Here is an 11,820-nt window from a genome sequence, read left to right on the forward strand (position 1 = left end):
ATTCCAGAGATGGGGTGCCACCACCAAAGAGGCCCTCTACCTAGTAGCCACCTGATTCACTTCATTTAGCAAAGGTACTCAAAGCAGGGCCTCTGAAGAAGTAGGGACATATAGGGCAAGGCACTCTCTCGGGTAACCTGGTCCCAAGCCGGATAGGATAGGATAGGATAGACTTTTTGATTGTGGTCTATAGCCCAGCAAAATACAAGATGCCTTCCACAAGAGACCAATAAACCAACACAATAAATACAAGAAAAACTTTGAAAAGCTCATTAAGAACATAGATAAGCATTAAGAAAATAATCACATGGCTCAGGGTACAAAAAGCCCGCTCAAAACATCATAAGAAACCTAAGCAAACATAAAAACAAAACAAAAACAAAACATGGCACAGATTAAACACAGTTCGGGAGTCTTGGGGTGAATGCCGATAGCAGCAGAAACGTATTTTGCTACCCTTTCAATTATGGCAGAGCCATGAACAGACTCTCGCTGTCTAGGAGCAGGAAGGTAGGATCCTGCCTTCCCTCCAGTATGCCCCCCACCCCTGTTGGTCATGTGAATAAGCCCGCTATCTTTTCTCCAGATCCGCGAATACGAATGGATCCACGCCCAGACCAAGCGGCTGAAGTTCAACGTGCTCATCACGACATACGAGATTCTCCTGAAAGACAAGGTGTGTGATGGATAAGGGCAGGCATTTGTCTTCGGTAATGGTGCTTCTTCGTCCCATTGAGAACAAGGACCTGTTGCTCTGTTTGACCGGTGAACCCAAACGCCTGAATGGAGAACTTTTGGCTCAGATTTTGGGGACGTAATTTTGGCCTTTGCGGTTGTTTGGGCCATTTTTGCTAACCCCTGTTGCAGTCTGTACTCCTGTTGCCAGAGAGGGTCACCATTTTTCCCTCCCAGAATCCCCCTCAGAAGAATACTGTGTGATGATGTCGCAGGGCATGCTGGGAGATAAAGATGGCAGTTGACAGCTACCGGAAGGAGCCCTGAGGCAGCCTAGGAAGTTGTTTTCCGGACCAGAACTGAGCTCCCAATCCTCTCAAACGAAAATACAGTCCTGGTTTTCATACCAAGCTTTCTTCGTTTCAGCAGCCAAATTTAGAAAGGGGTTCGCCCGGTGGGAGGTGAGAGGCTTTTTATAGTTGTGATGGTTAAAAAAATAGGGAGCCAGAAACCCTTGCTGATCTACCACAGATCTTCCAGGAACCTACCAGTAGATTCTGATCTACAGTCTGTCCATACCTGCTCTAAGTATGCCTTCAGCTCATGCAAAGTAGCAATGAGTCCCACAAGACCTAAGCAGCAGCCTAGATCAGGGGTTCCCAACTTGTGGTACTCCAAATGCTGCTGAACGACAACTCCCATCATCCCCAGTCACAATGAATTGTAGCTGGGGATGATGGGAGTTGTAGTTCAGCAACATCTGGAGTACCATAGGTTGGGAACCCCAGCCCTAGAGAAACTGATTGTATGGCACTTCCCAGAATCCTTTGCAACAGGCAGAAGTACACAGGGACACAGGAAGCTGCCATATACTGAGTCAGACCATTGGTCTATCTAGCTCAGTATTGTCTTCACAGACTGGCAGTGGCTTCTCCAAGGTTGCAGGCAGGAATCTCTCTCAGCCCTATCTTGGAGATGCTTCCAGGGAGGGAACTTGAAACCTTCTGCTCTTCCCAGAGCAGCTCCATCCCTCTAAGGGGAATATCTTAGAGTAGTTAGAGGCGTACAGAGAATTCTGGTTTTGGGACATGGGAAAGATTACTGGAAGTCAGGCGATTTGAGAACCCTGTAGTGTGGCATTGCCTTCTGCTTTGCATGCAGAAAGTCCCAGGTTCAACCCCCGGTATCTCCAGGTAGGGCTGAGAAAGAGGCCTCTCTGATATCTTGGAGATCTGCTGCCAGCCAGTGCAGACGATCCTGAGCCGTATGGACCAGGGTTCTGACTCCGTAGAAGGCAGCTTCCAGTGTTCTCATTGTGTGCCATATATTTTTTGCTTTAGGCTGTTCTGGGAAGCATTAACTGGGCCTTCCTAGGCGTGGACGAAGCTCATCGCTTGAAGAACGACGACTCCTTGCTGTACAAGACGTTGATCGACTTCAAATCCAACCACCGGCTACTCATCACCGGGACGCCTCTTCAGAACTCCCTTAAAGAACTCTGGTCCCTGCTGCATTTTATCATGCCGGAGAAGTAAGCCTCCTTCCTGCATCTTGCTTGGGAAAATCACCAGTACTGCCTCCTAGATTGGGAGGAATGCACACCAAGGGGCATACAGCCCGTAGATGCATGGACAGTTTGGAAGAAGCACTGCGACCTGGGTTGCGTGATACCACCCAAGTGCAGAAACGGCGATTCAGTACAGCATATCAGCTTCATTAAAAAAAAGGGTTCTAGTCCTTAAGGTCCAAGATAGGCTTGCCAGATCTTGCACCGGATGGTTCTGCTGTGCCCCCATCTTCCTGTGCTGCAGCCAGGTGGAGATGGGGAATGGGAAGAATGCTGGTTTTGTGGTAGCGAGCATGAAGTGTCCCCTTTGCTAAGCAGGGTCTGCCCTGGTTTGCATTTGATTGGGAGACCTCATGTGAGCACTGTAAGATATTCCCCTTAGGTGATCTGGGAAGAGAAATCGAATAAATAGAAATAGAATAAATAAATAAAATAAATAGAAATCAAATTAATAATAATAATAATAATAATAATAATAAGAAGAAGAGGAGGAGCACCTCTCTGCTTGCATGCAGAAGGTTCCCAGTTCCTTCCCTGTCATCCCCAGATAGGGCTGGGAGAGACTCCTACCTGCAACCTTGGAGAAGCCGCTGCCAGTTTGGGTAGACAATACTGAATGAGATGGACCAAGGGTCTGACTCAGTAGAAGCCAGGTTGCTTCCTACAGTATGTTCCTATGAGTGGCTACTGATAGAGAAAGTTCCTACAGAATGCTAGGCAGATTCAAATCTATAATAGGACACCTTGGTGTAGGGTGTGTGTGTGTGTGTGTGTGTGTGTGTGTGTGTGTTGCATACACTGTTCAATTCTTGTTTGTGGCTCTTTCTCCTGATGGCTCCCAGCCAAGTCCTGGAATCGTTTCCCGGCCTCTCCTGGAGCCCCACTAACCCTAAACCTGCAGCCTTCCCTCTTCCTTCCCAGCGACAATCAAGGGCACACCCTGATGCCGAACTCCTTTCTGAATCTACAAATCAGAGCAGAATCGGGTACCCTTTGGAGAGTCTTTTTTTTGGAGGGTGGAAGGGAAAGGAGAGCCGAGGACCGAGACACCGGCTCATCAGCCTCACTGCCTCTCTGTCCTCTTCTCCCCGCCGTCAGGTTCGAGCTCTGGGAGGACTTTGAAGACGACCACGGGAAAGGGCGAGAGAATGGCTACCAGAGCCTGCACAAAGTCCTGGAGCCGTTCCTCCTGCGCCGGGTGAAGAAAGACGTGGAAAAGTCCCTCCCCGCCAAAGTGGAGCAGATCCTCCGTGTGGAGATGTCTGCCTTACAGAAGCAGTATTATAAGTGAGTCCTCCCGAGACCAGTTAGCAGGGATTTCTGTGCGTTGTGGCCGCTTCGGGCTCCCAAGGTCAAAGCAAGCCTTTTAAAATGAGCCTGGAAGTGAGTTGGAAACCAGTGCAGCTGAATGGTCTTTCGTCCTTCCCCTGTGTCCAGTGTCTGTGAACTGGCTGCAGCTTATGATTATATCACCAGTGCTAAATTGTAGTTTCTCCTTCTTCTCCTCCTCCTCCTCATTCTCCTCCTCCTCATTCTTCTCCTTCTGCTTTTCCTCCTTCTCCTCCTCCTCCTTCTCCTTCTCCCCCTCCTGCTCCCCCCTCCTCTTCTTTCTTCCTCCTCCTATTACGATCACCGACCGGAGGTCGTGTGTTCAGTTTTAGGTAGTAGAATATTAACATATGAATCCTATCTAGAGGTCGATGTATACGTTTTTGGATGGCTTGTATCATTTGTTTTACTATTGCGTTATGGTTCTGTGTTTTGCTGGTCATTGACCCAAAGGGAGGAGAGCCGGTCTTGTGGTAGCAAGCATGAATTGTCCCCTTTGCTATGCAGGGTTTGCCCTGGTGTGCATTTGGATGGGAGACTTAATGTGTGAGCACTGCAAGATCTTCCCCTCAGGGGATGGCACCGTAGCTCACCTGCGTGCTTGCACATTCCCTGGCATCTCCAAGATAGGGCTGAGAGAGACTCCTGCCTGCAACCTGGGAGTAGCTGTTGCCGGTCTGTGTAGACAATCTTGAGCTAGATGGACCAATAGTCTGACTCAGTATATGGCAGCTTCCGCTGTTCCTATGAAATAAAGATTGATTGATTGATTGATTGATCGACCCAGCACTGCCCCATGCAACCTGTTGGCCTGCCTTCTTGATGTAACCAAAAAAGAGTGGTTTTAACTGCTCTTTCCTCCTCTTTCCCTTGGCCTGCAGGTGGATTTTGACACGGAACTACAAAGCGCTCTCCAAGGGGACCAGAGGCAGCACGTCCGGCTTCCTGAACATCGTGATGGAGCTGAAGAAATGTTGCAACCACTGCTACTTGATCAAGCTGCCCGAGGAAAATGAACGGGAGAACAACCAGGAGCTGCTGCTGGTGTGTAGGGGCGGGGAGCAGGAACAGGGAATTCCATATGTTGACTACAACTCCCAGCATACTGAGCTGTGATGGCCTTTGGTTGGAAATTATGGGAGTTGCCGTCAACAACATCTGGAATTCCCTCTGGTGATGGGCTCTGATTGCATTGGGGGGCAGTAAGGGGGAGAAAGAAGCCAATTGGCAGGAGGTTCAGGGACTGATAAAAAGGAGGACTTTTTCAGGAGGTGCGAGATTAACTTGTGGAACTCATTGCCACAAGGCTTGGCAATGGCCACTGGTTCAGAGGGTTTTAAAGAAACGGAGGGTTGATGAATTCATGGAGGAGGCTATCAGTGGCTATCAGCTGTGATATAGTGGGGCTGTTCCAAATTATGAACGGCTCCTGCCGGCTCAAATTTAGATGCACTTTGTGGACTCACCACTGCTGCCGGCTGCTGCTTTTTTTGGCTTTAATTCCTCGGGTTTATCAAGGCTGCAAGCCAATGGTTAAGAGGCAAATGATTAACCTTGCCCCGGAGATCTGTGCTCTTGCCACCTTGTGGTTAGACTACTATAATGTGCTCTACATGGGGCTATTTTCCCAAGGGTGATTCAAAGGGCTGGTTTTGACCTTCAAAGCTTAGGGTCAAGTTACCTGAAAGACCACCTACTCCCATGTAGTTGTGCCGATCCTGTGAGATTATGTACACCACACCACCTTCTGAAGTGTTGGTGACATGTGGGCCAGGTCTCTCAGGAGTGGCTTCAGACCTCTGGAACTCCCTGCCCCTTGATCTTAGGCTCCCCTTCCCCATTTAAATGGAAGTTTTTAAAAAGTCTTCTTTAAAAAAAAAAATTCCAGAGGCCTTCCCCTAACTCTATATATACTTCTTTTGGACTGCCCTGTTTTAATGATTGCCTTTTATCCTGCATTCCTTTCATTTTAGAGGTTATTGTGTTTTACTGCATTTTAAAAAAAAATTGCTGTAAGTCACCATCAATTTGTATATGAATAAAGGCGACATGCACATCTTTGAAATGAAAAAACAAATGAAAATGGATGTGATCGAGAGATGCAGGGACGGAGCGTAGTCATAAATGCTCTGTAGCTCACAACAGGAGGGGGGCAGTTGAGGATGACTAGTGTGAAATGGGAAGGCTGGAAGCCGAGGCGTGACCGGGAATGACTGTTGCGTCTCCTCCAGTCTCTCATCAAGAGCAGCGGGAAACTCATCCTCTTGGACAAGTTGCTGACCAGGCTGCGCGAGCGGGGAAACCGAGTCCTGATTTTCTCCCAGATGGTGAGGATGCTGGACATCTTGGCGGAGTATCTGACCATCAAGCACTACCCTTTCCAGGTGAGGATGGCCGAAACGGGTAGCCTCACACCGCCTCGGCTAGAAAAGTGTCCCAGACAATGCTCTCAAATATGGTTTGGTGGGGTGGTGGCGATGGTGGTCCGGCTCTAATCGGGAGGGCATCATAACTCAGGGACACTTTCCCCACTGCCTGAGACCTTGGGGAGTTGCTGCCAGTCTGTGTAGACAGTGCTGTGCTAGGTGGACAAGGGCTGAGCTCAGTGGACAGCATCTTCATATGCCAGGCCAGAGACTTGTCTGGAGGACCAGGGAGCCACCGAGCTCCTTGGAGCAGGCTAGTAATGGAGAGAGAAAGGGGATAAACGTCAGTGCAGCCAGGGGAGAATCCCTGGTGGGGAAAGTTGACTGGCAGGCTCTCTTAGTGCGTGGAGCCTATGAGTTATTTATTTATTCATTTATCCATTCATCTGATTTCTATACCGCCCTTCCAAAAATGGCTCAGGGCGGTTTACACAGAGAAGTAATAAATAAATAAGATGGCTCCCGGTCCCCAAAGGGCTCACAATCTAAAAAGAAACATAAGATAGACCCCAGCAATAGGCACTGGAGGTCCTGTGCTGGGGGTGGAGAGGGCCAGTTACTCTCCCCCGCTCAATAAAGAGAATCACCACATTAAAAAGGTGCCTCTTTGCCCAGTTAGCAGGGGCAATTTGCCTGCAGGTTTGCATGCAGACAGTTCTGGGTTCGAAACCTGGCATCTCCAATGGGATCGAGAAGGCTGCTTTATACTGATTCAGACTATTAGTCTCTCCAGAGATGCCGGGGATTGATTGCTTAGCAAAGGGGTCAGTTCCTGCTGGCTCCCACAAGGCCAGCTCTCTTCCCGTCGCTTGCAACCTGGTCCATTTACCTGGAGATTCTGCATGCAAACTAGATGGCTCTTCCACGGAGCTCTGGCCCCTCACACGTCCGTGAAGCTGCCATTGCTCCACCGTTACGTGCTCTGGCTGGCAGCATCTCTCCAGGGTTTTTCAGACAGGAGCCTTTCGTGACCCGACCTGCAGGTGCCAGGGCTCGAACCTGGGACCTTTGCATGCAAAGCAGATGCTCTTCTGCTGAGCCCCAGCCCTTCTGTGTGACCTCTGTTGAACCTTAAAAAAAAAAAAGCTCCCTGTCCTGTGGGCAGCTTCTGGCCGGCAGCCTGTAACGGGAGCTGCGTTGTCACCTGGTGCAGGCTGACGCTGCCAAGGCACCGTGGCCTGCTGCAACAAGGTTATTTTTAATCGGCTGTTATTTTAAAGCGTCGGCTTGCTCCTGGGCTGGAGGAAGCCACCCGGGCAGCAGCAGCAGTAGTAGCGGTGGTTTTGTGGGGGGCAGTGGCTCCATGTGGGTTCGGGCCCTACAGCCGCCGTGTCCCTGTTTGACCTTTGCAGCGTCTGGACGGCTCCATCAAAGGCGAGATCCGGAAGCAGGCGCTGGATCACTTCAACGCCGAAGGCTCGGAGGTAAAGGGGCCGAAATCCGGCTGTGCAAAGCGAGCCCGCGGGGGGGAGGGGGGCGAGTCCCTTCCAAGCAGGCCGTCCCAGGCCGGCAGGCTAAGGGGGCCTCTCTGCAAGCGTGGGGTGTCCTGCAGAGCTGGATGGCCCACCGCGGAGGGCCAGAAGCGAGAACCCCCCCTCCCCTCTACGCCTGGGCCCCGGCTCTCCGCATGACCAAGTGTGAGTCACTTGATCCTGTTGGGGGATTCCATCCCTCAAGCCGGCAGCCCGGCTGCTGTCCCTTTCTGGCCCCGGCCAAGGCGAGGAAGGGACCCAAAGCAAAGACAACCCCAGAGGCACGCCAGGGGGGATTCTAAGCCCCTCTCTCCCTACTCGTGTGCAGGGGCTAAAAGTTGTTGGTGCGGGGCTGTGTTAGGGCTAAGAACCTCTTAGCACAGGGGTACCCAAGGGGGGGGGTACCAGAACGGCTCCGGGGGTATTCAGAGCACTCCCGCCTTCCTACTCAGCAGCAGCATTATTTGTTCCCCGTCTGAGGATCGCCAGCGTATGGGTGGGGAAGGCTGGGTCTCCAGTCAGTACCCCCATCCTATGAATTGAACCTTTTCTTCCACTGCTCTGAGCGACGAGAGTCCTACGGTGCATGCCTCTGGTGTGGCATCTGGGAGGGCTCATTTAGGGCTTGCTCCTTCCGTCGCTGGCTGCCTGGCTGGAGCGAGGGGGCTGCGTATTCGGGATGTGCACAAACCGTTCATGCACTCCTGGGAGGGCGGTGTGTGTGGGGGGGTGTTGCTTTAAGGGACAGGGAAGTGTTTGCCTACCTGTCAGCCCCTTCCCTGCCCCGCCCTCCCCCCCACCCCTGGCACTCTCCAAAACAACGGGTGAGCTGGGCTGCAGCATTCTGGCTTGTGCCCTGATCAGTGTCTGCGTGCGCATGTGCGTCAGCCATGAGCGGAGTGATGCTGAGCAGGGTGCAAGCAGGAATGCTTGCCAGCGGGGGGAAAGCAGTGGGGCGGGGGCTGTCTGGTAGGCGGCGCCTTCCCTGCCCCTTAAAGCAACCCTCCCTCCGCCCTTCGAACCGGTTCGAATGCAGGCTGCTCGAACCGGTTCGGCACTCCAGGAAGGGAGTGCCGAACCGGTTCGTGCACATCCCTACAGCCTGTGTTCTGATGTGTGGCCCCCTTTGATCATGCATCCAGGACTTCTGTTTCCTGCTGTCCACGCGGGCCGGTGGCCTGGGGATCAACTTGGCCTCCGCTGACACGGTGGTCATCTTCGACTCGGACTGGAACCCTCAGAATGACCTGCAGGCCCAGGCACGCGCCCACCGGATTGGGCAGAAGAAGCAGGTCAGGAGAGCCTCCCGAATCGGGCTAGCTTCCAGAAGGAGCAGAGAAATGGGTTCCGTAGCTCAGGGGGCAGAGCTGTGTATGCAGAATGCCCCAGGTTCAGCCTCCCGTTGAAGGCTCAGATAGCAGGTGGTGGGAGAGACTCCTGTCTGAGACCCTGGAGAGCTGCTGCCTGTCAGAGCTCAGCTAGATGGACCAAGGGCCTGACTCTGCGGGAAGCAGCTCTTCTGTCCGGAGAGAATGTGTGAAGGTTCCATCTCTGGCTTCTCTAGCTGTAATAATAATAATAGTATGGCTGAAAAATAATAATAGGGCCCAAGACCTTAGAAAAGTAGTTACCAGCCATAAAAACAGCCCTGCTGGATCAGGCCTATCTAGTCCAGCATCCATAGTGGCCCAGCAGATGCCTCTTGAGAAGCCCACAGGCAAGAGGTGAGGGCATGATGGTATTCGGAGGCATCCTGCCTTTGTAGGTGGCTTATAGCCATCCAGGCTAGTAGCCACTGATAGCCCTCCCCTCCGTGAATTTCTCTACGCTCCTTTCAAAGCCGTCCAAGCTGGTGGCCATCACCACATCCTGTGGCAGAGAATTCCAGCGTGCCCCATACTGGTTTGGATGAACTGGGACTCAGGGAAAGGGAGCTGCATCTCCAAGCACTTTTGGTGCAAAAAGTCCTCCCATCCCCGGCATTTCTGGTTTAAAAGGTAGCGGAGCTGGGGAGGAAGAAGAGAAGTAGAAGAGAGCTGGTCTTGTGTTCGCAAGCATGACTGGTCCCCTTAGCTGAGCGGGGTCTGCCCTGGTTGCATATGAATGGGAGACTAGAAGTGTGAGCACTGCAAGAGATTCCCTTTAGGGGATGGAGCTGCTCTGGGAAGAGCATCTAGGCTCCAAGTTCCCTCCCTGGCTTCTCCAAGATAGGGATGAGATTCCTGCCTGAAACTTTGGAGAAGCCGCTGCCAGTCTGTGAAGACAATACTGAGCTAGATAGACCAGTGGTCTGACTCAGTGTATGGCAGCTCCCTGTGTTCTTTCCTATGTTCCTATGACCTTGGCTGGAGGCCTTGGAACGGCAGTCAGGAGGGACCCGTGATCCGACTCTCCAGGTCCAAGGCAACTCGGTGATCCTCCTTGCCCCTGCAGGTGAACATCTACCGCTTGGTGACCAAGGGCACGGTGGAAGAGGAGATTATCGAAAGAGCCAAGAAGAAGATGGTGTTGGACCATCTGGTGATCCAGCGGATGGACACCACGGGCCGGACTGTCCTGGACAACAGCTCTGGTAGATCCAAGTAAGCAGCTGAAGTGGGACACGAAGGGACTGGGACGGACGGAATATAGGTGGGAACTGCCGTTGGGTCTCTGAGTCCTTTGCAGTCAGTCAGCAAAGTTTCGGGCTCCCCTCGTTTAATTGCGAGTAAAACTGCACTTTGAAAAAAGTTCTACTACTACTACTGCTACTGCTACTAAGATACCGCTTTTCAACAAACAATGTTCACAAAGCAGTTTACATAGAAAGAGGAGGAGGAGGAGGAGAAGGTGGTTCCCGATTCCCAAAGAGCTCACAGTCTAAAAAGAAACACAAAAGAGACCGCGGCAGCCACCGCTGGAGGGATGCTGTGCTGGGGCTGGATAGGGCCAGTTGCTATCCCCCTGCTTAATACAAAGAGAGTCACCACTTGAAAGAGCCACATAATGGTGCATCAGGGAATCAACCTGACTAGAGAGCAGGAGACTGTTAGTTCAAAACCCAGAATATGGGAAACTCTTATATCGGGCAGCAGCGATATAGGAAGATGCTGAAAGGCACCATCTCATACTGTGTGGGAGATGGCAATGGTCAAGCCCTCCTGTATCCTACCAAAGACGCCCACAGGGCTCTGTGGGCGCCAGGAGTCGGCACCGACTCGGCAGCACACTTTACCTTTCCCACCACTTGAAAGGTCCCCTTGTGCTGCACGCTTGTCTGTCACCCTCCAGGTTCCACTCCCATGAAATCGGACTAGGGCTGGGTTGCCTTTGACCAGGTCTTTGTGTGGTTTTGCTGCCCAGTTGTCGAGTTCCGTGTTCACGTCTCTGATCAGTGCCAACGGAGGTGTAGATTTGTGCTTCCCTGCGCAGGGTTTCCCAGCATAAGCCGTGAAGCCGGGGTAGGCAACCTTGGCTCTCCTGCTCTTGCTGGACTACAACTCCCATCATCCCCCACCATGTTGGGAGAGCCAAGGTTGCCTACCCCGACATACAGCCTCACGTGCCTTTGTTGTCCTCTGAGAGCATCCCTTGCTTTTGCATCTTTGCAGCTCGAACCCTTTCAACAAAGAGGAGCTGACGGCCATCTTGAAGTTTGGAGCCGAGGATCTCTTCAAGGAGCTGGAAGGGGAAGAATCGGAGCCTCAGGTGGGCTGGCCGGTCTGGGCTCAATACTGCGTGAGGCGTGTGGGGAAGGGCCAGGCCTTCCCCTCCCCGCCCCTGTTGATCTGAAAACAGTAAGAGACAAGTGTTCCCTGTAAGAGAGATTCACAGCTATTCTTGACTACAACTCCCAGAATCCCCAGCCAACGGCCATTGCAGCTGGGGATTCTGGGAGTTGTAGTCAACAACATCTGGGAATCCTTGTTAGAGGGAACACAGACTCTGACCCCAAACCGAGTAACCCCCAGACTGGTGTGCTGCAAGGAAAAAATACATTTCCTGCCCTGCCGACAGAAGAGCTGCCTATGGCATCTCTGCACGAGTCCTCACTCTGGCCATGCCATCTTCTGGCCATCTCCACTGTGGCAGGCAGTTCCACCACGCCCCTGCACTGACTGCATCATTTAGTCACCCCGATGCGGAGACACAGTGGGATCACCTGAGGAGGCTGTCTGTTGCAGCTCCGTATTTATTTATTTATCCATTCATTCATTCATTCAATTTCTATACTGCCCTTCCAAAAATGGCTCAGGGCAGTTCACACAGAGAAATAACAAATAAATAAGATAAACAAAATGGCTCCCTGTCCCCAAAGGGCTCACAATCTAAAAAGAAACACAAGATAGGCACCATCAACAGTCACAGGAGG

The 11,820-nt window shown here is 51.9% G+C and overlaps 1 protein-coding gene across 6 annotated transcripts in view; it reads left to right on the forward strand.

Moving 5' to 3' along the window:
* The window catches only part of CHD2 (chromodomain helicase DNA binding protein 2), a 69,419-nt gene that overhangs the window by 34,974 nt on the left and 22,625 nt on the right, over nt 1-11,820 (forward strand). For all 6 annotated transcript variants that reach the window (XM_053273192.1, XM_053273193.1, XM_053273191.1 and 3 more), the window contains 9 exons: nt 587-676; nt 2,016-2,206; nt 3,341-3,529; nt 4,453-4,615; nt 5,803-5,955; nt 7,350-7,421; nt 8,612-8,761; nt 9,903-10,051; nt 11,060-11,156. In XM_053273192.1, coding sequence (XP_053129167.1) covers nt 587-676; nt 2,016-2,206; nt 3,341-3,529; nt 4,453-4,615; nt 5,803-5,955; nt 7,350-7,421; nt 8,612-8,761; nt 9,903-10,051; nt 11,060-11,156 — 1,254 coding nt within the window. The remainder of the gene's footprint in view (nt 1-586; nt 677-2,015; nt 2,207-3,340; nt 3,530-4,452; nt 4,616-5,802; nt 5,956-7,349; nt 7,422-8,611; nt 8,762-9,902; nt 10,052-11,059; nt 11,157-11,820) is intronic.

Source organism: Hemicordylus capensis, chromosome 10 (assembly GCF_027244095.1).
Source record: "Hemicordylus capensis ecotype Gifberg chromosome 10, rHemCap1.1.pri, whole genome shotgun sequence".
In the NCBI taxonomy this organism is placed as follows: domain Eukaryota; kingdom Metazoa; phylum Chordata; class Lepidosauria; order Squamata; family Cordylidae; genus Hemicordylus; species Hemicordylus capensis.